Genomic DNA, 26702 nt, shown 5'->3' with positions numbered 1-26702 from the left:
CTCAGCGATTTGGCGCTAGAGTGTCTCCGGTTTACTGTATGCTCTAAAGCAGCTTCTTGAACATTGACACTTTTACTCTTTTAGCTTTCAACTGGGTTTTCTATATATAACCCCATGCTATTAATGGATAATTATGTCTGAAGAGGAAAATAAGGTTTCCGACGAACTTTTCAAAGATGTCAAATTCTACGTGGTAGGGGACATTGACCAAAAGGTGAGGCTGTGGACGTTAGCTTCTTGTAGCTAAGTTGGTAGCAGGCTAAGTTGCTAGCACCATTCAGTTTAAATGAGGTGCTGCAGCAGAAGCTAACTAGCATGCTAACTGGCTGACGAGCTACACGTACAACTGTGAGCTTGCTCTTTGGGCAACATTTAAGTATTGCAGCGGTCCCTATATTTTGTCTCGTAAAGTCATGTGTGAGATTGTGTTCATGGTACTCGCGTTTACTGTGAATATTTTGTTTAGCAGCTAACTTGTCTAGCACTGCACTTTTTATACAGCCCCTTAGCATTAGCTAGGAGTTTCGCAGTTAGCTGCTAGCTTATTGCCTGCGGTTTATCTGTCACAGGGCTTGCTAAGCTAATAAGAAAGCTGGCGTTTGTTTGCTTGCTCTTTCGAAACCACGGCCGCTCGGCAGTGTCGGTGCTATTACTGTGCTGCTCTGTTGGGCAGTGAAATAACCAGGTGCTCATAATAATGCACAATGTTATTCTGCATCAACCTGTGACTACCAACATCTTGCTTAATAGGGCGCCCCTAACTGCGCATGTATCACCGCTATATCAGTCGTTGGTGCTCGGGACCTGTGGCAGACAGCTGTACTTCCTGCCAAATAGTGATCCCAGTTGCACCTCTCTTTTCAGCGTGTTTATATACAACAGAAGCTACGTATAAGCTGATATTTCCCATTAATTTGGGTGATTTTTAACAATTAATGGAACGCAGCACCGTTGTCAAGTGATACACCACGTTGTGAGGTTTTTTACATAAGTGACATAAGAGCATGAGAGTATAACGTTGCAGTGTAGTAGCTGTCACCAGAGTTGGAAATTCACTTTTTTTGTCCACCTGTTTCTGTGGTTGGTGGACTCCTAAACCTACCAGCCAGTCAATAGACTAGCAATGTTATTTTGACTGGTGATAAGCAAATCTAGCAGCCACTTTCATATTGCATTTGGCTGGTGGCTGGTGGCTGGTGCTAATTTCAACCCTGGCTGTCACCACAGCTTTTTTGCTTAAAACATAAACTTATTGAGCACAGTTCAGCCTGCACCTTATTTTGAAATATGTGGTGAAATTCAGGGGTCGACAGATTATTGGCATGGCCAATTATGGAGGCTGGTGTTTGGCATTTTGCCAATTGTCTGCATATCTGCATCTGCATTTTACTTTATTTATCCCTGATAAATTAAAACATTAAAAAATTGCAAAGAAGGTGTCAGCATTAGAGGAAGTTTTACTTTTCAAAACCTCAGGGAGCAATTTCTTATTTATTCATTTTTTATTCAAATTTTCACTTGGCTTCACTGCTGGAACTCAGTGTATATGATGTTGAACTTTTCAGTTTTGATTAAATATCTGCTAAAGACATTTTTTCCAAATCCTTTACTGAAATGCTGCAGCCTTTGAAATCCATTAGGATTTTCTTGAATTTGGTGGATATGCTCTAAATTTCTGACAGACATGTAGTCCCTCCTAACCTAATCATCACAAAGGAGATGCTGTCAGACTTCTGTGACAGTGATTGGTTGATTTGTTTGCTTCATGGTGATGAATGACAGCAACTTGTCATTATGCTGTGTGACAATGGACGACCACAGCTCCTCAAAACATCTTGTGGCAACTCACACCTCCTCAAACTAATTTTCTAGCTGTATTGTCATTCTAAATGTATCATATTCCAACACCTGTCTAATGACTTATGTATTTCATAATATTACTATGAATAAACTGTGTAGTTGCTTCATCTCAGACAACTTCTTTGTTTTAGTGATTTTGCATTGCCATCATAAGCTCTTTTAACACAGAGATCACGCTATAGGGCAGCCATAAAGTCCCTTGTTTGTGCCTGACAAACAAAATTATGGCAGCATCATGTCTGTCCAGTGTGTGATTTTAGACAGCGTGCTGGCATTGTGGAATCGAAAGAGGCGCAACATTTAACACAACGTGTCGGCCACTAGTTTGTCATAATATATGTGTCAGGAGCGCTTTATAAAGCATAACAATGGCAATAACAATCATTTAAAGTTCCTGGTAAATGGCAGCCGATCTTGTCCTCTGCTCAAAGGGTAAGGAGCTCCTGAATCTCATTGTTTTTCCAGTTTGCTGATATTTTTGGCCACTGTTCTTCTTTTTTAAGTTAGCCACTAACTGCTAAAAGCTACTTTTTAATTCTCCCACCATGGGTTGCATGCATAATAAGCTGTCAAAACATCACAGTCTTGCTACCCATGATCCTGTACTGTCGGCTGCCCTGTTTATGCAGACCTTATTTCAGCACTCTGACTACTCTGATGCCAGCCTGAACTGTCCCACCTTCTGCAGCTAATGTTGCTGAAATAAGTTAGCCAAGTGAGATGCCCGGCATACATTGTGTTTCCTGAGTACGGCTTTTGTTTACATATGATATGCTCCGTCTGTTTTCTCCGAAATCAAAACATTTCCACACTGATGATTTATTTCCCAGTAAACTGCATTATCCTCATCATCTTCCTCTTGGCTGCTTTCTAAATAAAGTTGCATCTGAAAGAGGATGATAAGGATCGATGTCTACACTTTGCATCCATGATACAGTTTCATTGCTCATGTAATCGATATATAAATGCAGGTGGATGAATCGTTGCACCCCTTGTTAAATACACTGTGAAGATTGTTAGTGTCATTGTTTAAGCATGTCTGCTTTGTTACACTGAACTGTCTGCTGATGTTTCAGGTGGTGCAGCTGCTGAAGGCAGGAAAAGGGAAGGAGGTGTCCTACAATGCTCTGGCCACTCACATCATTGCAGAGGACGGGGACAACCCCGAGGTGGGCGAGTCAAGAGAGGTTTTTGACCTGCCTGTTGTCAAGGTATGGGTTGTGCCTGAGTATGTTCACACTTACAATGCACTGACAACAATGTTGTCCAATACAGAACCAGCAACTTTTGAGGACAACCAGAAGAAAAACTGGGCCTGGGATATCATTTCCACCAAACTTCAGATGATGAATTATCTGAATATGCAGAAATATTTGGTAATTTTAGTGGTTTCCATTGACTTGCCACAGTATGCAACTACAAGCTAACTCGAACTTCTGCCAGTGTTGACTGGAGCAGCTGCCTGGCATCACAGCTGTGGACAGTTACAGCTGCAGCCGCTTTAAAAATGTTTAACCTTTTGGAGAACGCTCTTGCAGACAGGCAGTTTTCAGGGTGGTTATCATGCAGCAGTATGAAAGTTCCCTTTGGCTTTGTCTCATTTGTCTAAATTTTTCACTCTGACCTTAAATTATGCTATTTTGTTTGTTGTTATTTTTTGTTTTAAATCGGCCCTATAGTTGGTCATTTTATCCCAGCATTAAGACTGGAAACAGAAGGATAGCACATATTTCCCAAAACTTTTCCTTTAACGCATAAAATCACAGCATGCTAGAGATGATTATTTTTTAAAAAGTTTTTACTTCTGTAACTGGAGTGACAATAAACATCTCTACAGGGTCAAAATCAGCATACTTTACCTTAAAAAATTATTTTATATATTTTATTATATTTTTTTCTGTAACATAATTTCTAATATACCATTAATGAATTGTTGATATATGTTTTGGGACATTTTTCCCTATTTAAAAAAAAAAAAAAAAATCTAATAATCTTCCCCTTTTTTTTAAAACAAATTTTTAGTTAATTTTCTCTTCACCTATTTCTAATTTCTTGCAATTTGTGGGACATTTCATGATCATTGCTTTTTCCCCATCTTTTTAAAAGAAACCAAACCAATTTGCACAGGTTTCATAGGGTCATATAGCTTGTGAAAGGCATCTAAATGCAGTAAAAGAAAACTGATATCAATCCAGGTTTCAAGGGATTATGACAACAACAACAATTATGATAATGATTATGATAATAATACTCTTATAATAATACTACTTTATAGCACACTTCTTAAGATCCACATTACAAAAAAGAAAGACAACAGTTAAAACAACAATTGATGCATCATTTAAACACACACACACACACACACACACACACACACACACAAAAAAAACCAAACTGCAGCCAGTCTGGAAACACGGGCGATAATAAAGGCAACAAGGATTAAATTGCTTGAGTTGAAGAAGCGACAGGATCACATCTCATTTGAATTGTACCTGGAACTGTACCTATGATTTAACGTTATAAACCATTGAATTGATAGACTGATTTAACCCTTTGAAACCTGAGAAAATTGGCTTGATTTCTTTCAAAGACATAGAAAGAAAGCAATGGACAACTTAAAAACGAATGACTCAAAAATTGGAAAGAAATTAATAAAAAGTTGCAAGAAAATTACGTAAAATTAGCAAAAAAAAGTTAAAGAACAAAAAAACAAAAAAACAAAAAGTAAATGACATGAAAAATTGCTAAAATAAAAAAATACATAAATTACAATTAATATTCTTTTTTACATTATTATAAATGTAGATTTCCTTATATATTATATAATATAATATTATATTATTATATATAATATTATATATTTATTGAGTTATTTGATAATTTTGTAATTATCTCTCTCTTGGTTTTTGCTATTTAGACATTTTTTTTAGGTCACCTTTTATACATTTGTTTGACTCGCCTTCTTCTGCCATGTTTTTGAGAGGAATAAAACCAATTTTGTCAGGTTTCAATGGTTTAATACTTGTAAAAGACAACTGAATGCAGCCCAAGGAAAATGATTAAAGGATTATAGTCTCTCTGAACTAGTGTAACTGAGAGAAAGAAGTAAATCTCAGGCATTAACTCATGGCTCTCTTTCTGTTTTCCAGCCTTCCTGGGTGATCCTCTCAGTCAGATGTGGAGACCTGTTGCCGTATCCTTCCACCAGCAAAACCTCACACCTGTGTCATTTCAACATGTTCTGAAAAAAAGTAACAGTGGTAAAAACAGCACAATATTGATGTTTAGAATATGGAAATTAAAAATGGGGCTGATTGGCTCAAATGATAATAGAATGTGTCATCAGAATGCCACAGTAAGAGAGGCTGTTTTTCCATAACCATAAACACCACAGAGTTACTGGATTTTCCCCAGAATCAGGACAGATATTCTTTGGTGTGACAGCTTGTCTTCCTAGGGTAAGTGTTTGTGTGTGTTTGTGTGTGTTTGTGTGTGTGTGTGTGTGTGTGTGTGTGTGTGTGTGTGTGTGTGTGTGTGTGTGTGTGTGTGTGTGTGAGAGAGAGAGAGAGAGTGTGCTGTCTTTTAGAAATTAATTGAATATTCTCATGGTGTCAACATGTACATAATATGGAATTTTAGAGACATGAGAGATCAGTTAAATCATTCTGCATCAAAGACAGATTGTTTCTAAACAGAGGACTGGGAAGTCTTATTTTGGCTGACCCTTTTTTACTTTTAAAGACAAAAACAAGTCTTAACCCTGTAAATATTACACACTTTCATATCGCTGTACCCTTTTTTCAAAATCAAGCTTTAAAAAAATATGATACATTAATATGATTTCCTACTACATTGAGTTAATATTTGAATCAGCATCAGTCCTAATTATAGATATCAAATATTAATCAATTTTCAGAACTTCAAGTCAATAAATGCCAGGTTTTTGTCATGATGCCACTATGTTTTTAGATGAAAAAAAAACAAACAAATCAAAAATGAATTATTTTCAATATACTACATGCAAACTAGATTTCTTTTTTTTTTTTTTTGCATTGTAACCGCCTGGACTATATTAATGATAAGCATCAACATGGATTTTTCTGCGTTAGTATTTTTTGTGCAGTGTCAAATACTTATACCGCGCTGCATACAAATTGCGAATACAAAAAGTAGGTTATTATTTTGATGATCCCAGCCTGGGATATGTCAACGATTTGCAGCAAACATTGATTGTGACTGTTCACTTAGTGGAAATAGCATGTATTTACTCTATGTGCCAAATATTGTAAAAATGACATCATCAGGTATCAAATATGAAAATGACAAATTTCAAGGCAAAAGTCCAGAAGGCCACCCAGAAATAATACAACACATGTCTTGATGCTTTGATGGCTGTGGGATCAAAAATGTCAGTTTGAATGTGTTTCATTGGAGCATTTTTGGCACTAAACAGTATGAATGTATTTGTTCCCACTGTGTATTTTAGACTTATTGTAGGACCTGAGCTGGAGATTCCAAGATTAAACAAAAATACACAATCTTGGCAAAATGTATGCCATATGCATGAACACAGCCAAAATGATCAAAATATTGAGAATGAAAAGTGCGTAAAATGCACCAAACGGTCCTTAAGGGTTAAGCTCATTATCGTATATGTATGTTTGTTCACAGCTTCCAGATGATCTTAATGCTTTGTGGGCCTACATAACCTTTTATGGGGGAGAATGTCAACTAAACCTCAACAAGAAGGTCACCCATTTAGTAGTGAAGGAACCAAAGGGGGTAAGTGCATTCCCTGTGTGTAGTTGTAATTTTATTAGTTCCACTATGCATGTTTTTGCAAAGGATTTCTGTCACAGAATTATTGGCCGCGCGATGTAAAAATGTACTTTTATAGATGTGCCTATGTTGCAAGTGCAGATAAAAGATTGTCATGAGCCGTTTTTACACTGCCTGTTCAAGGCAGGAATAATGTGCGTTTATGCCGCTTAGCTGTTCTATATGAAACGTACGATCATGGAAAGGGGGGTATAGAGTTGTGTCACCTCTGAGCCGAGAATGGAGGTAGTAATAGCTCTGAAACAAGGTCTGTGTAAAACACAAAGCTAGAAAGACGTGACCATGGGCGGCACGGGTGAGATGTTTTGACAATGTGTTTATGTGTTTGACCCACCGCGGGAGATTTTAAAAGCGGCTGTTAACATAGCGGCTAAGACAAAGTAGAAGAGCAGCGGCCATAATTGTCCTGAAACTGGGAAAACAATGAGATTCAGGAGCTCCCTGCTGGAGCAGAGGACATGATCAGCTGCCATATAACAGAGAGGGTAAATAACTGTGATTGTCATGTCATGCTTTTGTTATTGTTTATTAAGCACTGTCGATGTGTTAACTATATTTCACGCTAGAGGTGGACGCTCCCTTGTTTGACATCATGCCTGTAATTGCTCCTTTTATCTTGGGTTGCTGTGATGCAGTGTATAATCACACACTCAAGCGAAATGATGCTGCCGTCGATGGGTTCTGTATAATTGTAGGGCGGTATAAAGGGGGACTTCGCTGTGCCCTACAGCAGCATCTCTGTGTAAAAGCAGTTAAGAGTTGTTTCACCCTTGAGCAGAGAATAGAGGTATTAACAGCACTGAAAGGCCCGTGTAAAGCCGGAAAGATGTGGATGAGTCAAGTGTGATGTTTTAATAAGGGAGAGAGGGTAAATGATTGTTATTGCCACGTTATGCCTTTGTTACTGTTTAGAAAGCGGTGCTGACGCATATGTTACGTGTTAGATCAGAGACCAACGTTGTTACACCTGACACCTTCCTCCAATAGACTATAATGCCATTTGGCTTGTGTAACGCTCCTGCTACGTTTCAGCGCCTTATGCACTGCGTACTGGCTGGAGTCCAGAATTGTGAATCGTATCTTGACGATGTGGTTGCCTATTCTTCCACCTGGTCTGACCATCTCGCCACCCTGTCATAAATTTTCACTTGTCTCCGTGAAGCCTCCCTAACCGTTAACCTTGCAAAATGTGAATTTGGCAAAGTCACTTATCTGGGTAAACAGGTGGGGCAAAGGCAGGTGTGCCTTGTGGCAAAGTGCTTGTGAGAAAGTGCAAGCCATTATTGATTTTCCGTGTCACAGTCAAAGAAAAGCTTGCGCAGTTTCCTTGTTATGTGTGGGTATTACCGAGGATTTTGTCGTAATTTTTCCGATGTTGTAGCTCCTCTGACATGTCTCGTGAGCCCCAGTAAAAGTTTTGTGTGGTCTCCCGCTTGTCAGACTGCTTTTGACTCAGCTAAGGCGCTGTTGTGTAGTGCGCTAGTCGTCGCTGCGCCAAACTTCTCACGGTCCTTTAAATTAGAGGTCGACGCGAGTGCGTTTGGCGCATGTGTTGTTCTTCTCCAGGATGCTGTGCAGGGTATAGACCATCCAATCTCCTATTTTTCTAAAAAGTTTAACAAACACCAGCTCTACTAAAGCACTATAGAAAAGGAAGCTCTCTCCCTGCTGCTCTCTCTGCAGAGCGTCAAAGTTTACCTCTTTTCCCTTATGGGCGGCTGTGGCTCAGAGGTAGAGCAGGTTGTCCTCTAATCAGAAGGTCAGCGGTTCGATCCCTAGCCCCTCCAGGCAACATGTCGAAGTATCCTTAGGCAAGATACTGAACCCTGAATTGCTCCTGATGCGGCATCATCCGAGTGTGAGTGTGTTTCTGAGTAGCAGGTGGCACCTTGTACAGTAGCCTCAGCCACCAGTGTGTGAGTGTGTGTGTGAATGGGTGAATGTGACATGTAGTGTTAAAGCGCTTTGAGTGGTCAATAAGACTAGAAAAGTATAGTCCATTTACCATTTTTTTAACAAGCTTAATGACGTCACCGCAGCGCAGGGGAAACCTCCTCTCTCTCCTCTCTGAAATGGTCACGCCATGCTTTCCTTTGTTTGAGAGTTTGTGTTTAGTTGGGTTTATTTTGGGTAATGTAAGGGTGAAACTTCAGTTTAGTTAACTTAAATTAAATTAAATTAAAAACTTAAATATAAATCATATGTTGTAAATAAATCACTTCATTTGTTAAATCTTAACAAACTTGTCCTCGTGGCTGCTTGGGACTAAAGGGAATTGGGTCTTTATCATGTTGTGTCCTGGCCACCCGTAGACGGGGCATAACATGTTTAAAATGTCATGCCTCTTTTGATTCCACAAAGCCAAAATGCAGCCTATAATCACATATTGGAGTGAAATGATTGGTTCTGTGTAAAAATTCAAAGGAGGCATAAAAAGGGACTTTGTAGTGGCTCTGTAGTGCCATCTCAATGTAAAAAGAGCTTTTCTAAGCATTTCTAAGAGAGTATTTTTGTTTTGTTTTTTGCCCTCCAGGCCAAGTTTGAGTGTGCCCTGAAACACCCGGGAATCAAGATTGTCACCCCAGACTGGATAACAGATTCAGTTAAAGGTAATTTTAGTGCTGTATCGTATGCATTTACTGTAACCTCACAAGACATGTTTTTGGCCATAACCCAAGAATTCAGACACTAATAATCACACAAATGTCTAATAAGATATATATTATGATAAAGTGATGACATATTTTATCCAAAAGGTCAACTTCACTGTGACATCTTAACTGTCAGCACAACATGACTGGTTCACAGGGACGGAAAATCGCCACGAGATAATTTTTAGTTTTGGAAGCTATTCATTTTCAAGTCACCTTGAGATTTTCAGGGCACACCAGGAGACCAGGTCAAAACGCTGGAGAGATTTTCATTTTCATTTGTTATTCTAAAACTGGGATTATTCACTCATTCATAGATTTTTGCTCTAGCGATACAGCGTTGGAGCTGTTGTTGCTCTGCAGCCAATGACTGAAGACATGTTAAAATAAAGAACAGAACACTTGGACACAGTTACACACCAGCAGGAATGTGCTTTCTCTGAAGCTGTGTCTACCGATCATTAAACACAATCGTCCCCTCTTCAGCTGTGGTTTGTGATATACGTCTCTTCCTGCCTGCTGGAGGCTGCGCAGCCATCTGCCACTATTGAAGACACCAATAATGATAGTTTATAAAGTGTCCTATTGGCGCCCATTGATCAGCCAAACCAATAGATCAGTTACACAAAATTGTGACTTTTTTCCTCTTTCCACCTTTTACAGACAAAGGCAGAAAAGATGAGACTCTCTATCACCCCAGACTCACATACGTGGAGCCTGAGGAAGAGGAGGAGAGTGAAGCAGAGTCATATGACCAGCACTCCCAGTCAGATGGAAGCTACAGCCCCCGGCGATCCCGGCTGTCCAGTGGCGGCTCGTCTGGCGAGGAGTCCAGCCCCCGCAGACGACCAGGGCCCAAAAAACTGAACTCAGTCTCCCCAACCTCTCCCTGCAAACCCGAGCGCCGCAGCGAGCGCATGTTCGACGACTCTGACGATGACTCCTTCACAGAAAAGGAGGGCACCAACCTCAACTGGACGCCGGCTGAAGTAGTCACGCCGACACCCCCTATTCCGACTGGCACGGCAAGACGGCGAGCGGGGCCACCCGGCAGCAAAGAGCCGGTGTCATCCACAGGCAGTGGGCTGATTAACCTGTGTGCCACGGTGCCTCCTGTACCTGGCAGCGGAGGAGCCCTGCCTGCAGAGGCTCGCTCGGCTGCTGCCACCGTCAGCCACACCACACAGCAAGGTCCGTATGTCAGAGGAGATCTAAACTTCATTCACAAGGCTGCACAGTTCCTCCTACATACAGCTCTATGTCGACATAAGGCCCACATTAAAACAACTTCTACACTCTGTGCATGTACATTATGTGAGAAAAAGTCAAATTATTGTATAAGTTTGACTAAAACTGGACTTTCAAAACACATGTAAACATGTTAGTCCAACTGATGCCAGACTGAAGGAGACACTTTGCTCTGTTTCTGTGAGGTTTAGGGAATGGGATAAAATGTACTCCATTCTCTAGCCTCTCAGGATACCTTGAATCAGTGTTGCATTTACCCCATGCAAAATTATAACTGCATACATTTCAATAAAACCACAGGATATCAAAATTTCTGACGCTTTGTTATGGAGGTCGACTAGCAGGATATCCAGATGCATCATGTAGTTGCACGAAATGTGATTGGCTCGTGGCATTCAAGGGTGTGGCTTAGTGATAGGTCAGTTGACCAAGAAAGTGCTAGTCCTAGAGTTTACACAATAAATTACCAAATATCAGTATAAAGAAGATGCTCTGCATGCAGGTTGAGATTCCTTTCTCATTTTTTTTCTTTACATAAGATGAGTGAATGTAATTTCCTATCAGTAGTATCCTCATTTTAAGCTGACAAGTCTGTCTTGTTCTAACCCAGTATCCTTTTAATGAAGGTTTTATCATTTCTGCTTTTTAGGTGTACCAGTTCCAGAGGGCATCCCTGGGTGGAGCCCAGCTGCTAGAACCCTTCGCAACATCACCAACAACTCTGACATGCAGCCAGCTAATCGACCTGCCAACGTAGCACATGTAAGAAATCCCAGCAGATTTCACACATGAAATGTGACTAGTATCATTCAGATATCACTGAATATGGACTAGTGATGTATGTGTATGTCCATTTTTTGTCTACATTTTATTTTCTTATTCTTTGTCCTCTGTTGTAGATCCTCCAGAATCTGACAGCAAACCAGACAAAGCCGCTGGAGCAGCAGACCAATCAGAGCCATGCTCAGACCCCAAACAGTACCAACCCTCTTCTGTTCAATCAGTCCAAGCTGGCCGGCCAGCCGCTCACAGCGGAGCAACAGCTACTGCAACAGCAGCAGTCTCACCAGGCTGCCCAGCAGCAACACCAACAGTTACCACAGCAACCGCAGCATCCCATGATGCACCTCCAACAGCAGCATCAGATGATGCAGCTCCATCACCAACAGCAACAACATCAACAGCAACAGTCGCAGGTGGCACAGCAACAAGGCTTTGCACAGTTGCCCCAACAGCAGCAACAGTTTCTGCAACAGCAGCAGCAAATGCACCAACAGCAGATGTTCTCACAGCAGCAGCAGCAGCAGCAGCAGCAGCAGCAGCATGCATTCTCCCAGCAGCAACTGCGGCCCCAGCAGCTCCTGCGGCCCGGTTTACAGCAGCTGCAGCAGCAACAGGCACTGCAACAACAGCTGCAGCAGTTCCAACAACAGCAGCAACGCATGCAGATGTTACAGCAGCAGCAGCAACAACAGCAACAGCAGAATCAACAGCAGTTACACCAACAGCATCTCCAGCAGCAGCATTTCCTACAGCAGCAGCAACACATGCAGCAGATGCAGCAGCAGCAGCAGCAGCAGCAGCAGCAGCAGCAACAGCAGCAGCACCTGCAGAATCAGCAGCAGCAGCAGCAGCAGCAGCAGCAGGCTGTGCAACACCAGAATCAGCAGGCCCTGCAGCAGCAACAGCAACAGCAGCAGCAGCAGACGACGCTGCAGCCTCAGCTCCAGCAGCAGCAGCAGCACATCTCCCAGCTGTTTGGACACGAGCCGGGACAAGAAAGTAAGTACACCCAGATTCAGTGTGGAGGGTGATTATGATCACTCTCTGCCCTGCTGTTTATGTATTTACATTAACACATGAGTTCACTAAGAAAGTAGAAGATAGATTTTAGAATTAAAATGTGTCATAAATCCTGCTCCATCTTTTGGAGTCAAAGGAGGAGTTTAGGATTCTCACAGCCTGGGGAACAAAGCTGTTCTGTAGTCTGGTGGTACGGCAGCGGCTACTTGTGTATCTTTTCCCATATGGCAGCGCAGTGAACAGATTGTGGTTTGAGTGGGTGCTGTCTTTCAATGGTTATAAATGTAGTTTTAAAAAAATACAAATAAATCTACCTCGTACCTTGTACATAAAGACTGTATAGTTATGGCTTGGGCAAATCATCAGCATAATCAACGTCATCAGTTAAGGAATTGATGTTGAAGCAGCAAGACAGCACCATCCTGTTTACTTTTTGTCCCCGTTCAAACATGATATATTAGGATTATCAACACATGGACCTTGTTTCTGTTGGTAGTAGTCACGTAAACTTTCTGCACCATTGCAAACATTACGCCAGGTGTAATTTTAACAATGTTATTTTGCAGTTTTATATTCTCTATTTACTTTAATAGCAATACAAGTGAGAAAACAGCTTCAAAGGATCGCTGATACAATGTTCGGCTGCTGTTGCAGTCTATAATTAGTTTCAGTTATTTTTTCTTCCCATATTGATGCAAAAATACATTTGCCAGTGATTATCTTCACTGCATATTACTCCAACTCCAAAATATATCTGTGTCATATCCATCCATATCAAGTCAAGTACTGAACGAAAGAAAACCTACTGATTCTCCAGTTGGTGGAAAGGGCGGTTATAAAAGTGATTTAATTAATCCTTAGGGACTGTTTAGAGCATTTTATGGGCTTTTTATTCTTCATTTTTTTGATAATTGTATCTGTGTTCATGCATATAGCAGAAATTTTGGCAAGATTGTATATTTTTGTTTAATCTTGGAATTTCCAGCTCAGCTCTTACAATTAATCTAAAATACACTGTGGAAACAAAATAGTTATTTTAATACTGTTAAGTGCAAAAAATGTTCCATTGAAGCCCATTCAAACTGACATATTTGATCCCATAGCCATCAAAGCATTAAAATATGTGTTGTATTATTTGTCAATCTGGGCTTTTGGCTTGTAATTTGTCATTTTGACTATTTTACCATATTTGACATATGGAAATATGGAGAAAATACATGATGAATATTTGATGTTTATTAGGACTGAAGTTGGTTAAAAAAATTAACTCAGTGACAGTAGAAAATAATGTTAATGTTTAATCTTTTTTGAGGCTTGATTTTTGAAAAGCGCATTTTGTGTGCAGAGTGTTACGAGCGTGTATAATATTCAAGTCGGTCCTAAAGGTTAATTTTTGTGTCACAGCCTGCTTTTAAGTTTGAGGTCTATTATATTTTTTGATCAGGCATCTGAAAAATAGGGTTTATTTTTTTCTAATTAGTATTATTTGTATCATTACACAGTGATGTGGAATGTAGATTAATTTTAAAATACACTTCTGTTATTTTCATTGCTCTTTTAGAGATTATTGAATAAAATTATTTTGATATTAATGAGACAATTTTGTTGACATTTATTTGTGGGTAAATTGATTTTTATTTTAATCAAGTAGTAAATTCTTTAGAATAATGTATAAATAAATCATCAGACTAGTCGACTTATTTAAAAAATAACTGTCAGATTAATCAAAAAAAGTGATAGGTGCAGCCCCACTCTATAGAATTACAGATGTAATGTTTAGGATTTAGGACTTGATGGTCTTGATGATCTCAAGTGTGAGGATTTGACGCTGATACCAACATTAGCTGACCCCTGGGTCAACTCAGATCCTCATGCAGGCTCATTAGAAAGTTCTTGACGTGGTTGTCTTGAACCTGCAGATTCACTTGTTTACCTTTTCTCTCCTCTAATTGTCAGTTCCACAGGATGGCTTCCTGCTCGGCTGCGTGTTTGCTATCGCTGACTACCCCGAACAGATGGCTGACAAACAGCTCCTGGCCACATGGAAGAGGGTAAGATGGTTTTTCAGTCACACAAAAAAGCAAGAAGAGCATTATCTTATCTTTTACAGATACAGAACAGTCAGAAAGACATAGCCTGCAACTTATGTAAAGGGTGGATATAATAATGATGAAATATGATACTGTATATGAGCTATTGGAATGTACTGTAGATATGCAGCGTGGGTCAGCAAAAATCCAAACGGTGTTAAGCTACTGTTGCCCTGCAAACACAATATGTCATTAAATTGGAGAAAATGTTCAATTTCTTGTTATTGTTTCTATGTGCATGTTTTCTTAATTCACAGTGCATTGAGCTCTCCGGGCCACTGTACTAAGCAACAGAGAATGCTAAAATGCTAAAGATGTTGTGAAATAGTTTTTTTTTACTAAACTCCCTCCCTCAGGTTATCCAGGCGTGTGGAGGTGCTGTTGACCCCACCCTGACCAGCCGCTGCACTCACCTGCTGTGTGAGAGTCAAGTCAGCAACATGTATGTACAGGTAAGAACATGCGCTGTCAGAACAAACACAACTCTGTTAACACTATACAACATGTAGTGCGAGTTGATATAAAAAACACACACGAGAAACCCGCTAACATCTGGCTTTTACATGCAATGGGAAAGCGTACATTCGGCATTCACACCGGCTGTCTGCTGTTTACCTGTTCTGCTGCCTGTCCATGACATCGCATGGACACACTATAAATAAAACAACACACATGCACACACACGCCGGCTGACAGAAAGGACGACTCACTCTCCAGAGGTGAGTTCAGTGGCTGTGGGAATAAAGCCACTCGGTCATATTTAGCAATTTACCTGTGTTTAAACATCACATGTGCACACGCTGATTTTGGTGGGAATGCGATAACAGTAAAAGAAAAATGGAAGATAACAGCACTGCAGAAGTCAAAAATCATTAGTATAAAACAGATTGTTGATCGTTAAACAAATTATAGTTCAACATTTTTTTTGCTGTCAATGTCCAGAGAAAAAGGCTCACAGTGCAGCTCTCAGCACAGAATTTACTTATCGCTAAGCATCGCCCCCTTAGCTCATTTGGACAAACAGTCGGCGTGCTGTCTAAACTAACAATGACTTATCCAAAGATGCTGCACAGAACCTTTGTGGACAGAAGCTTCTTATTTAACACAGAAGCCATCAAAAAGGTCTTCACTATGCCGTGGCGTTAGCGTTAGCCAGTCTTTGTTCTCTTTGCAACGTTACCGTTAACGGTAATGGTTTTTATTTGGGTGGGCTTTAACTACAACCTTTAACTACAGTTAACATTGATGTCTGATTGTTGTAAAGAGAAGAGAAAAAGACACTGAGGTGGACACAAAGCACCATCTGGTAAAGTGAATTGCGTACTGTGAGCAGTCGACTTAATCTAGACATAATGTGTCGATTTTTTTCCCCGCTGTTGACCAGTTGAGTGGTTGAAAAGTAGGTAGAAAAAATGGTTTCCATTAGCCCTCAAAGTGACCAAATCATAATCGTAAATATAAAATACCCCAAATGGAAATACGGCAATTTTACCCAAAATGTGCATTTATTGGAAAAAGTTGTAACACTCACATGAGGTGGTATATCAGGCGATTCAAAAAAGCTATATTTCCCAAATCTGCAATGTAAACACTTTTTGGGCTGTTCTAGGTCACATGATGCTATGTCTATGTGCTTGTCAGTAGGAACTGACTCCATCATGATGCAGCAGGAGCTACAAGAGCTGTTATTGCATCACATAACTCTTCAAAAGTTGAGCGAATCATCTGGAAGTTTTCAATCCACAATTCCTCTGTGAAATCGTGAACTTTCATCTCCCAGAAATCCCTCATACGTGGCCGCTGCCACATATAAGGAGCTCACCTTTCCATTATCATTCGCATAACACACCTATGTGGCCTTGGATTGGAAATAGTGACGGCTAAAGCTGCTAATGTTTTCAACATCCATCACCATGGTTACTGAGATGTCATCTCACAATTGTTTTTTATCAACATTTCAAAAATGCTGCTTAAGTTTCACACAAATCTGTGATTAAAGCCTGCTTACAGTTGATGATTTGTGTGACGTTTTCTCTGCCAGGCACTCAGAGAGGGAAAACGCTGTGTAACGGCCCACTGGCTCAATACTGTACTGAAGAGGAAGAGGATGGTTCCTCCTCACCGAACTTTACATCTGCCCTTCGCCTTCCCTCCAGGAGCCAAACCCTGCTCCCAACACGTAGGTCCAGCTCACACAAACATTGCTGCTTTGGTTCACTTAGTTGTGTTTATGAAGCCTGACATCTGTTGCTGTATTTCATAAAAAAGGCATTTCCTTAAATGTATTTTTAAAATTTTTTTTATTATTATTTAATGTTTTTTTTACCATGTTTTGCTTATGTTTATATATTTTTGTCTTCGGAATCTCCAACTTCCCATATTAAAATTCATTTCTACCATTTTCAGCATGTTGTTTTTTTACCATTGTATGTCTGTGAGGTCACCCTTTTATCTTTGGACTCAAACCTTTTCTCTGTCTCTGTCAGATTATTTCAGTGACAGGTTTTGTGGATGCTGACAGGGACGACCTGAAGCTGATGGCCTACCTAGCCGGTGCCAGATACACGGGGTATCTGTGTCGCAGTAACACCGTCCTCATCTGTAAAGAGTAAGATCGGGGGGGGTTACGGTACAAAATGTAATCTTTGTATCGTGTGGTTGGATTTGCACCATCGATTCTGAATGTTTTCTGCCACCCAGCCACATCGTCCTGTGAAGGATCAGGTAGAGAGCTGCTAAAATGTTCATCTTGCTGATCTCCCTTCAGACCCAGTGGGCTCAAATATGAGAAGGCCAAGGAGTGGAAGATCCCGTGTGTGAACGCCCAGTGGCTGTGTGATATCCTGCTGGGCAACTTCGAAGCACTGCGACAGATTCAGCACAGCAGATACTCCATCTACACACACCCTGAACCACTGGTGCCTAACCCACAGCTGGTGCAGAACCTGCTGGGTATGTACACTTGAAAATACCGTTTTTAAATCATTTTATGGCGAGCATTGATATTAAACATATAATGGGATAGTTGAGAAATAGTAACTGAATAAACAGAGAAAGACAGTATGTGGGATATCACACAATACGTCAAACAGTCAGCACATGCTGTGTGTGTGTGTCAACAAGTAATATGGTTTTATATAGTATAGAAATATGCACTATTCACTGTGTGAAGGGCTGGGCAATATATTGATATTTTATTGATATCTTGATTTAAGACTAGATATCATCTCAGATTTTGTATAATATACAAAGCAGGAGAAGAGGACGCTTAACATAATACAGTATTATTGTAATATGTTAAGCGTCGTCTTCTCCTGCTTTTAGAGGCTGCATTATATTTAAGTGATGTCACTTTCTGAACTTACCAGAATATTCTATCTGTTTTATTATTTGCCTTTAGCCACATAGTCATTATTTTCATGACTGATGATTATTTATCATACATCTCATTGTGTAAATATTTTGCGAAAGAACCAATAGTCAACCCTTCAGTATTATTGTCCTTTTCCTATTTGGGTATTTGGTAAAAAAAAATAATGATAGTTGATTTTCCTCATATGGCCCAGCTCATGACACATATATATATATACATAGGAGAAATTAAAAGGCCTTAAGCTTGATATACGCATCATGCTGTGGTGTGTGCATGTTAATCACAGTGTCCTGCGTTGGCTTCTGTTTTCTCTGCAGCTGCCTGGAGGACGCCGATTAAAGTGTCTTCTGAAGCTTTGGCGGTGAGTTTGTTTCGTGACATGAACGCCACAGTTCGTTTTACGCTTCCTCTATCTGTGCATCAAAAACCTCACTTGACTTTATGAAAAACATTGCTGGGAACTTGCTATAGATGATATTAACGTTTCAGTTTTGATTAAACATTTGCTAAAGGCATTTTAACAAAGTTTTTCGTGGGACTTTGTTATATTTTACAAATTCTAAGTACTGACAGAAAGATTTTTGTTTTTATTGTTAAAGCATATCGGTTCCAAATATCTGTTATCGACCTCATTAACTGCTAGTAATTGTTATCGGTATCGGCTGTGAAAAACCAGTGTGGGTTGACCCCAGTGCAGAGTGTAGAGTGTTTTACAGTTTGCACTGGTTACCTTTTGGAACAGAACTTATCTAATATACTTTCTTTCTAAACCAAGAAATATGAGCGTTAGAATATATTACACTCTGTTCACATTTTCACAACATATCAGAAAAACCCTCCATGGTTTGACCCACATGTACAGAGTCAGTGTAAACTATATAAAAAAGACCCTGTGAGACTAGATGTGATGTAATGTTTTTAGGGTCTGAAATTTGTTCTCTCGGGACAGACAGAAGAGACCAAAAACATGCAGTGAAGGATAAATGTTGCACTGCTTGTGTTTGTGCTGCTCGTCTGACTGTCTCTGTTGTGGTTGTGTTGTGTTCAGAGTCTCCAGCTGCTCCAGAGGCAGAAGATATCCGACTCCACCAACCAGCCTGCAAGCAAGAAGGCCAGGTCAGTCCAGCACACCTGAGCACAGGCTGTCTGACTCTGTGACACGGCAGAGTTGGACCCAACATCAGCTGTCCAGATTACTGAGTTATCAGAGTTCCTGTAGATCCTTAAAAATTCTTAAAAGGCACCGAAATAAGACCTTAATCTCTATTAAATAGATTTAAAATATTTTTTTATAAAGTGTTAAAAATGCTCAGACATAGAGTAGTGAAGTAATGAGTGGAAGTTCATTAGCATTTTTGCACTTCCAGTTCCCTCGTCTCAGAGTCTCTGGGTTTTTGAATGGGTTTTCAGTAAAATGCCTCAAATAAGGTCTGTGTTTAGCACAGACTAAGGACATTTAGAAGTTTTGTTCTGCAATATAAAATACGTCCGTATAAACCCAATTTTTGAACTTTTAAAGTTTGACGCGTCTTAAAAAGGTGGTTGCTGAATGGGACTACAGTGTGTGTCGGGGACATCAGTGATGGTGACGTTTAAGTCGTGTGACCATGATGTAGTTGGTTTATAGCCAATATCTTCAGAACACGTAAAAGTGGTGTTCATCTGTGAAGATTATCATTCTGAACAAAATGTGTGAGCGTCAGGCTATTTTTGGCGATAATTGAAAATCCCATTCAAAAGTCCCATGAGGTTTTTGACGAGGGAACCAGTGTGACGCTAACTTCCTGGTTGGCCTACAAAAATACGTCATCCCTTCACCACCATATTTGAAGTAAGAGTTTGTGAATTGCTGTTTTTTCTGATGTTGCATTGTAAGGTCTCAAAAAGATCTGCAACATCTACTTTTATTTTTTAAAATGATTAATAAATTAACTCGTCATGATGATTTTGTTTCAACATTTAACATAGATCATCTAACTTTTTTTTTCAAAAGTCATGTTTTGTGCTACAATAAATATTTGGGCAAAATGAAATTGCCTTTCAAGTTTTGGTTTTTATAAAATTAATCTTAAATACATTTCCAAGTGGCATTAGCCCACCTTGCCTCGAGCTGCAGGAACCCTCGTTTGCTTTTATTAAAAGTGCAGCGTGTGTGTGTGTGTGTGTGTGTGTGTGTGTGTGTGTGTGTGTGTGTGTGTGTGTGTGTGTGTGTGTGTGTGTGTGGGCGCGTGTGTGTGGGCGTGTGCGTGCGTGCGTGTGCATGTGCGCAGGCTGGAGGAGATCCAGTCCCCCAATAAGAAGCTTCCTCCAGAGTCCACGCCCAGAGTCATGTTCACAGGCTTTGAGCCCACACAAGTACAGCAGTACACAAAGGTACAGTCAGACTCACGCACACACACATTCATCATCATGTGGACAGAGAGCAACCATCAGCTTCAACACTTTCCCCGCCAGAGTATTATTATCATTATTATTATTATTATTATTATTATTATTATTATTACTCTGTCATTCTACAATCCTTCACGAGCTCTCAGATTTTCTGCTGCTGAGTTTTTAAATACACACAACTATACGTACAAGAAAATAGGCGGCGCAGGTTTTGTACTACACTCAAAATTATGGAGTACCCATAAAAAAAAAAAGCTCACTTTCCTTGTGATGCTTTTAGATGACTTTCCCAAGTATTTAAATCTTTGCACCCTGAGCAAGTTGGCAAGAAATTTCCCAAAATTGCAAGAAATTAGATTGTGATTTTTTTTTACAGCTAAACATTTTCCTGAGAATTACATTTCTAAGTATCATGATTATATATTTAAAATCATTGTACAGAATAATTTAACTTTTAAGCAATTTTTTGTTTTGTTTTGCTGTTTCTTTTGTTTTTTTACTCTCCCGTTTGTTTGAATTTGGTTTGTTTTTAATGTTAGTTTTCAATATGTTTTTAGGTAATTTCTCGCACTTTTTTCAGTTTTTATTTGCTGATTTCTGGGTAATCTTTTTTGTAAATTGCTCATTGCCTTATCATGTTTTTGAAAGAAATTAGGCTAATTTCAGTTCAGTTTCTGTTTCAGCGGGTTAATTAATGCATTTCTTGTATGTATTATTTTACATCAAATCTCTTATTTTTATTGTTCTTACTGGTCTCTACTTTTCACCACGTTTATCACGTCTTTATCTGTTTTGAGTTGCATTTCTTTCATTATGAAGCACTATGAGCTGCGTTCCTTGTATGAAAAGTGCACTATAAATTAAGTTTATTATTTATTAAGTAGCCAGCATTTTTCGTCATATTTACTAATCTTTCAAGACCCCCAGAATATTTTGTGTTTTGAATATATAAACAATGAATCCATCAAAATAAAAAACAGATCATCTGTTTTCATACATACACACGCAAAAATTATTCTAGCTCTTTCTGGAGCTTTTTTTATAAACAACACCTGAATTTGTGCATTTTCAAAAAAAAAAAACATACAAAAAGCAGAGCAAATCGTAGTTTTGTCAAAGAAAGTCGTTTTTAAGGGAAAAATCGATTTCATGCCTACTCTTTCTTGTCTCTTTATTTTCTTATGTCAGCTTGGATTGTACAATAATATAATGCTGAAATTGTATTCTGTTTGAGGTAAAGTGGAACTACAGAGTGGAACATTCCTCAAAATGTCAGGAATAAACCACAATATATTTCTCCCTTTTTTCCCGATAATCTGAACAAGTCGCTAAATGTGTCTCTTGTTACCTTTTTTAAAATAGTGTCTCTGAGGGGATCTGAAAAGCCTCTAAATAGCGTGAAAGTTGGCAAGTCAGTAGTCCTCTCTTCCTGTTACCCTGGGATCGCCTTCTTTGTTTGTTTTTGGACACAGAAATGTTGTTCTATCGCACCACATCCAAAACAGCCCCACCTACAGTATAACAGTAAAAAAAAAAACAGCGATTGAGTGCATATCTCGTCAGCGGCGGGGAAAGTGATGATGAGGTCTCTAGCTTTCTGTGTGTAAACATGTTTCTTCTTAACACGAACTTCTCTGTGTCTCCTGCTGCTAAATGTCCTCAGTGATGGTGTCTGTCCTCATCTCTCCCTCCCCCGCAGAGGTTACATGCTTTAGGTGGCGAAGTAGCAGACAACAGTCAGAAAGTCACTCACCTGGTGGCCAGTAAGGTGACTCGCACCGTCAAGTTCCTCACCGCCATGTCTGTGGTCAAACACATTGTCAGCCCGGAGTGGCTGGAGGAGAGCTGGAGGAGCCAGAAGTTTGTGGGTATGTGTGGGTTTATGTGTGTCTGTGAGTGTGAGTGTGTGTTTGTGTGTGTGTCACCCCTCTTTCTCTGCCCCCGTTTTTGTCTTTCTAAAGGTATCCTATAGTGAAGGCAAGTAGCCCCAAAAATAATCTTTTAAAAAAAGTTGTAAAAATAGTTCACAATTCTAAAACCCAAGGCACAACCAGCAGCAACATGCAAAGCGTCTTCAACTAGTTTAATTCTGTCTATAAAAAAACAGGGCTGACACCAGTCACACTGCAGTTACATCATTAGAATGAATGCAGCATTTCAATAACAGCACATTTAGTTTCTCTTTTTCCCTTCGCTGCTGCCTTCTTTTTCCTTTTCCCTCATGAAAAACATCATGATTTATGAAATTAAACAAAGTGTATATGAAAAGATACTTTATTTTATGATTTTATTTGTTACACGCAGTAGTGACCTAGCCTAATGTGTGTGTGTGTTTGTGTGTGTGTTTGTGTGTGTGTGTGTTGCAGATGAGCAGAGCTACACTCTGAGGGATGCAGAGGCCGAGGTTTTGTTTGCCTTCAGTTTGGAGGAGTCGCTAAAGAGAGCCCACAGCGCTCCGCTCTTCAAGGTTAGAGTCACACAAGTCCACTGTGAAAGCAGCCATACTGGAGCTTTAAAACCAGATGAATGGAATGATTCATGCAAAATCAAACTGCTTTTTTGTTTATACTCACTATGGCTGTGCAAAAACACGAAATATATCATCTGACCATAAAAAAAGTATCATTTCAGTCAGTCAATCAATCGTTTATTGTCATTGTTATAAAAAACAACCAAATAACTTTAGAGCCACACAGACATGGCATAGATCTTACACACAACAAACAAAGTAAATAAACAAACACTATGGTAAAGTTTGTTTCATATTATGCTATACCGTTTATTTTGTTTACGTCATCTGATAACACTTTGCATTCGTCCGCTTTGATTTATCTGATTATAACAATACTTTACTATAACAGTAATTTATTTAACATTATAACAGTATTTTATTTTAAAAGGTAATTTCTGGCAGTACCTAATTTATTTAATTATTTGTTTTTTTAGTAGTGTGTGGTATTTCGATAAGATTTCACAATATCGAGTTATATATTGTGTATCGCAATAAACCATAAAAATATCGTAATATTATTTGTTAGCCATATTGCCCAGCCATAATAGTCACTGGTTGAAATACTTGAAAGATCTGACACAGTGGTGAAAATGTGTAAACTTTGCCCCTGGCCTTCACTGCCTGACTGTTTCTTTGTCCTTTGTTTGATGTGATTGATGGTGTAGGGGAAGTACTTCTACCTCACCCCGGGAATCTGCCCCAGCCTCAGCACCATGAAGCCCATCCTGGAGAGCGCTGGGGGGAAGCTGCTGGCCAAACAGCCCTCCTACAGGAAGATCATGGAGCATAAACAGAACAAGGTCCTTCAAGCACCTGCAAGTCTTTAATGCACCTCTCCACTATCATGTTCTACTGAATCCTGAAAAACCCCGAATCCTGTTGGAAATATTTGAATATGCAGTAAAATGAGGTTGATACAATAACAGTTAAAATGGTTTATAAGCCTCTAAAATACATTTGTTTTAAGGTATTAACCCATTGAAACCTGGGAATATTGGCTAAATTTCTTTCAAAACAGGCAATGAGCAACTTAACAAGAAATGGCTCAAAGATGAGCAAGAAATTAGTCAAAAGTTACAAGAAAATGAGGAAAAAAATAAAAACCTGAAGAAAATTACATTAAGAAAGAATTAAAAATTAGAAATATATTTTTTTCTGTAACATAGATTTAAATATTATTGTATTACAGGCCCCGGGACTTTTTCCCTAGTTTTTTGATAATATCTAATAATAATCTGCCAATTTTCAGATCATTTTCTTGTCAGCTTTTACAAAAGTTTTACAAAAAAAAAAAAAAAATTTTGGGACATTTCTCACTTAATTACTTACTTACATGTTCCACTTTTTTTTTTTTTTTTTAGAGAAATTAAACAAATTTTCTCAGGTTCTAGAGCAGGCATGTCAAACTGGTCCACAGGGGGGCCGGTGTGGCTGCAGGTTTTTTTGCCAACCAACCAAGAGCACACAGTTTGACCAATCAACTGTCTGAAGACGGAGATCAGTTGATTAAATGAGTCAAGTCTGGTGTGCTGCTACTTGGTTGGAAACAAAACCTGCAGCCACACCGGCCCCCCTGTGGACCAGTTTGACATGCCTGCTCTAGAGGTTTTAAGCTTGTGAATGGTGTTTGAATGCATTACAACAAAACTGATGTTGATCTTGGTGTTAAAGCGTTAAGGAATGAGGATAATAAACCTGTTAGTTTTTCAGTATTTAGCATTAGTACTGATAACAATTAGAAAAGAAAAGAACAACAGAGGCTAAAAACCTCTGATTATTTGACAAAAGTCTAACTTTATATGTTTATTAATAAAGTTGTAACTATATGTTGTTGTTTTTTTTGTTGCAGAACCTTCCAGAAATCATCTTAATTTCCTGTGACAATGACCTCCACCTCTGTAGAGAATACTTCTTGAAAAACATTGGTAAGACACACACACACACACACACACACACACACACACACATATACACACACACATACACACACACACATACACACACACTGTGTAGACGGCACTAAAGCAAGAGCTTATGGCCCCTCAACATGAATAGATTTTGAATGTATAGTTTATTTTGTCGGTAATTGTGCTTTAATGTCATTTGTGGCTGGAAACATCACTGTGTTGTCTCTGTTGTCCAGATGTCCACAACGCCGAGTTCATCCTGACCGGAGTTCTCACCCAGAAACTCGACTATGACTCATATCCTTTCCAGCAATGACAGGTAACAGCAATGGCTTTCTACAGGACGGTAACTGCTGCTGCAGTACGATGGGACCTGTGGAGTAGAGTTAGTGGAGTATTTCATGAGCTTGTGAGGTCCCACTTGCCACAAACATTTGATCAAAATCGATTTATCCGTCTTTTAACGTATTTATGCTCTTCTGCATAAATAACTCTCTCTGATGTTACAAATCTTTAAACCTACCACTGAACCCTGATAGTCGTTTTACTTAACCCTTTGAAACCTGAATAATTTGATTTTATTTCTTTCAAAAACATGGAGTGAAGGAGTCAGCGACTGAGTGACTGCGACTGAGCGACTGAGCGAGTGAGCGTGTGAGCGAGTGAGTGAGCAAGTGACAGTGACTACTGTAAAAAGCTCCTTAGTGGACCTTGAGATGAGTTTTTTTTTTCAAAAAACTTTCGCATTAAACCTAAAATAGCTTACATGATCTTCTACTTCATCCGGTGATGGCGCTGCTCACTTCAGGAACTTCAGTCTCAGTCTCTCTGCCAGTGGCAGTGGACTCTCACTGCGAATAACTGAATCATCGCTGTGTGAGTGAGTGATTGAGTGACAGTGATTGAGTGACAGTGATTGAGTGAGTGACACTCACCGAGTGAGTGAGTGACTGACTGACTGACTGACTGACTGACAGTGACCAAGTGAATGACTGACTGTCAGTGACTGACTTAGTCATTGTCACTTACTGTCACTCAGTCATTGTCGTTCAATCAGTCACTCATTTAGTCACTCACTGAGTGAGTGAGTGAATCACAGTGACTGAGTGAGTGACAGTGAGTGACTGACTGACTGACTGAGTGAGTGAGTGACTGTGATTGAGTGAGTGAATGAGTTAGTGACAGTGACTGAGTGAGTGACTGTGACTGACTGAGCGAGTGACTGAATGAGTAAGTGACTGAGTGAGTGACAGTCACTCACTTAGTGACTGAGTGAGTGACTGATTGAGTGAGAGAGTGAGTGAGTGAGTGAGTGTGGTTGAGTGAGTGAGTGAGTGAGTGGGTGAGTGAGTGGCTGACTGACTGAGTGGCAGGCTGAATGACTGCGTCACTCACTCACTCACTCACTCACTCACTCACTCACGCACATAGTCACTCACTCAGTCACAGTTACTCACTCACTCAGTTTTGACCTAATTATTATTAGAGGCATTAAATTAAAGTGTGTAAAACCAGGTGTCTACATCTATCAGACAGACAGTTGTTTCTCATATTTTAATACATTTCAACCATGACTGTAGCCTTAATGTTTTAGGACAGAGTGGCACATTCCAGCATGTTGAGTAAATATGCTACTGTGTGTTAGTTTTATAGTTACTGTGACTGCAGTGATATTTGCCGTGGACAAAAGTTAGTGTTCTTGACTGTCACACGTATAAGTTCACTTGATGATGAAGCTTCGATGGCATGAAGATGAAGAGGAGGAAGAGATCAGGAAGCCACCTGTGTACAGTCCAGCCACACTGACTTTTCTATGTTTTTATTTCTGTGCATAGATCTCCAGTCATTTTGTAGCTTTTTGTTACCTGTTTGAGAATAAATAAATGGATGTTATTTTTATGAAACAAGTGTTTAAATTATGGAGGATTTTAACCTTTTTCTTGTTGTTTAAATAGAATGTGTAAAGGCTTCAGCTCGTACATGCTGCTTTTTGAAATAAAAACTGTACATAACGTTTGTGAAAAATGA

General features: G+C 39.5%; 1 protein-coding gene across 2 annotated transcripts; it reads left to right on the top strand.

Annotated features, from left to right (window-relative positions):
- paxip1 (PAX interacting (with transcription-activation domain) protein 1) lies at window positions 1–26702 on the top strand. 2 transcript variants are annotated; one of them, XM_088085382.1, is made up of 23 exons: window positions 1–214; window positions 2937–3071; window positions 5010–5053; window positions 5255–5318; window positions 6532–6642; window positions 9233–9308; window positions 10014–10541; window positions 11248–11360; window positions 11498–12380; window positions 14358–14452; window positions 14848–14943; window positions 16533–16670; window positions 16978–17099; window positions 17259–17443; window positions 18182–18225; window positions 18913–18980; window positions 20135–20237; window positions 21955–22123; window positions 22622–22722; window positions 23433–23582; window positions 24617–24692; window positions 24911–24971; window positions 26387–26702. In XM_088085382.1, exons 1-23 carry the CDS (start codon window positions 134–136, stop codon window positions 26400–26402), a joined length of 3459 nt encoding a protein of 1152 aa, XP_087941508.1. In that variant the 5' UTR covers window positions 1–133; the 3' UTR covers window positions 26403–26702. The 2 variants fall into 2 exon arrangements, with proteins under 2 accessions (XP_087941508.1, XP_042354183.2); XM_042498249.2 differs by lacking the exon at window positions 26387–26702 and having other exon boundaries at window positions 23433–23567; window positions 24911–25184.

The sequence above is a fragment of the Plectropomus leopardus genome, chromosome 12, assembly GCF_026936395.1.
Source record: "Plectropomus leopardus strain MGB_pleo_1.0 chromosome 12, ASM2693639v1, whole genome shotgun sequence".
NCBI classification, from domain to species: domain Eukaryota; kingdom Metazoa; phylum Chordata; class Actinopteri; order Perciformes; family Serranidae; genus Plectropomus; species Plectropomus leopardus.
Note: the sequence above shows the minus strand (reverse complement) of the source record. Positions and strands in the feature narration are given on the sequence as shown.

Excerpts from the sequence above, each read along its gene's own strand:
- paxip1 (XM_088085382.1), top strand. The coding sequence starts at position 134 with ATGTCTGAAGAGGAAAATAAGGTTTCCGACGAACTTTTCAAAGATGTC. Across the intron at positions 6,643-9,232 it reads TAGTGAAGGAACCAAAGGGG|GCCAAGTTTGAGTGTGCCCT; the intron begins GTAAGTGCATTC and ends TTTGCCCTCCAG. Across the intron at positions 18,226-18,912 it reads TGTCTTCTGAAGCTTTGGCG|AGTCTCCAGCTGCTCCAGAG; the intron begins GTGAGTTTGTTT and ends TGTTGTGTTCAG.